Source organism: Austrofundulus limnaeus, unplaced genomic scaffold (genome assembly GCF_001266775.1).
Source record: "Austrofundulus limnaeus strain Quisiro unplaced genomic scaffold, Austrofundulus_limnaeus-1.0 Scaffold5, whole genome shotgun sequence".
NCBI classification, from domain to species: Eukaryota; Metazoa; Chordata; class Actinopteri; order Cyprinodontiformes; family Rivulidae; genus Austrofundulus; species Austrofundulus limnaeus.
The window spans coordinates 5,924,268-5,926,045 of NW_013952407.1; the positions used below are offsets into that span (position 1 = coordinate 5,924,268).

At 43.0% G+C, this 1,778-nt stretch overlaps 1 protein-coding gene across 1 annotated transcript in view; it reads left to right on the top strand.

Moving 5' to 3' along the window:
* Nucleotides 1-315: 315 nt before the first annotated feature.
* Nucleotides 316-1,778, top strand: part of LOC106532428 (cerebellar degeneration-related protein 2-like) — a 23,743-nt gene continuing 22,280 nt past the window's right edge. The window contains exon 1 of the mRNA XM_014028476.1: nucleotides 316-678. Coding sequence (XP_013883930.1) covers nucleotides 600-678 — 79 coding nt within the window. The 5' untranslated portion in view covers nucleotides 316-599. The remainder of the gene's footprint in view (nucleotides 679-1,778) is intronic.

A 1,778-nucleotide genomic window follows, 5' to 3' on the forward strand; every position in this document is an offset into this window, starting at 1 on the left:
CACTCATTTGTAACAATAAGGCAAAAATATAAGTAATACTGAAAAAATTTTCAGGACCCCACCTTGATGTTTTGGGACCCCACTGTGGGTCCCGACCCCAACTTTGGGAAACACTGGTAGGGAACGCACGCTTTGTAGCTAAACTTCAGGAAACCTTCAGGAAACGTTTCCTGAAGGTTCCCTAAAAGCCAACGTTACATTAATCCAATTTAAAGATGCCACATTTTGACAACTTGACGTCACTCTTCCTGTTAGTGCTGTGTGTCTGACCCAGAACTACACGCAGCGGAGTGATAATCGCGGTTTACGAGCTGCACCTGAAGGCACCACGGGCGTGAGGCTGTTAACGGGGAGAAAGGCGTCTCTGCCACGTCTCTGCAGCTGCAGCCGAGTCTGAGCTCCGGGATGGGCCGGCTGATGGTGGGAGGATGACAAGGGGAACAAGGAGCGACTGAGGAAGGGGAGCGGAAGGAAAGAGGAGGAAACAAGCCGAAGCCGCAGCACCGAGAGGAGCGACCACAGCACAGCTCGGCCTGTTGTTTCCAAACTGAAGGCGTCGGTGGGCTCCTGGTTCCCTCTTAAAACCGAGGGGGAGACCCATGGTGAGCTCAGGGACGATGGATGAATTCATAACCGAAGAAGAAGAGCCTTGGTACGACCAGCAGGACCTGGAGCAGGGTAAGAACAGACCCGGTCCTCCCTGCCCGGCCTCAGCAGCATCCTGTCTGCAGCTGCTGCTGCTGGCACCGGCCGGGCCGCTCAACAAAGACCCTCTGTACGGTTCGAGATCAGGGGTCTTTGGGGCTTTTTTCTTCGTTTTATTGCTAATAAAACTCAGTGAAGGAGTTTCTATTATTGTAAATAAGCAGGGCCCCTTTTATCGTATTGTCAGATTTGTTTCAGCTTGCAGAAGCATAAATCTATTTCCCATAATTCATAGGGTCAGTTCTGCTACATGATTGGTTTAATGACTCAATCAAATTGTTAAATTTTTAATATCGCGACCTTCCTTAAATAATGGTCTTTTTAAAATAAAAATTTCAAGAAACCAAAAAACTTAACCTAAAATGTATCATATGAGATGGTTTGAGATTCCTRATAAACCTTGAAGAAAGGAAAAAACAAACAAACAAACAAACCTTAGGCCATTATTTCAGGAAGGTAAAGTCAATCTTGTCCATTTAGAGTAAATTGTATGTTTTTACTGTAATTCATTAATTTATATAAGAAAATAAAAAATGCATTCACTAAAACTGTTATCTTTAGACTGATAATTTTGACAGATTGTATACATGCACCGAGATATTTTTTTTATTCTCTTACAGAAAAATCGCAGTCAATATTAAGTTATCATTATTTTCAAATTCTCCATCTCAAAAGTTTCAAAAGGATAGTTTATTGACATTTGCTGATATATATCCCCTGGCCTGACCACAAAGTTAATTTTGTTGACAAGAGAGCCTGTGTGAAAAGTCAACTTTTATTGGTCTGGAGTGATGTCATTGTGAATTTCAGCCCCACAAGAAGAATCCAAAGGTTTAGAATGATGTCAACATTAAACAAAGTGATTTTCCAGCAGTATGGCAGATAAAATGGTCGAGACAAATGATTATTTCTAAAGATACGTCTGAAAAAAATCTTTGGTTTAAAGTGTATTCCCCCCCCCCCCCCCCCCCCAATGAAAAGATAACTCTGCCCCAAGGCAAATTTTGAAAAATACATCAAAGTGGGTAGAGGAGGGAGGGGGTTAGAGAGCGGAGGTGTGGCCAGGAAGAGAG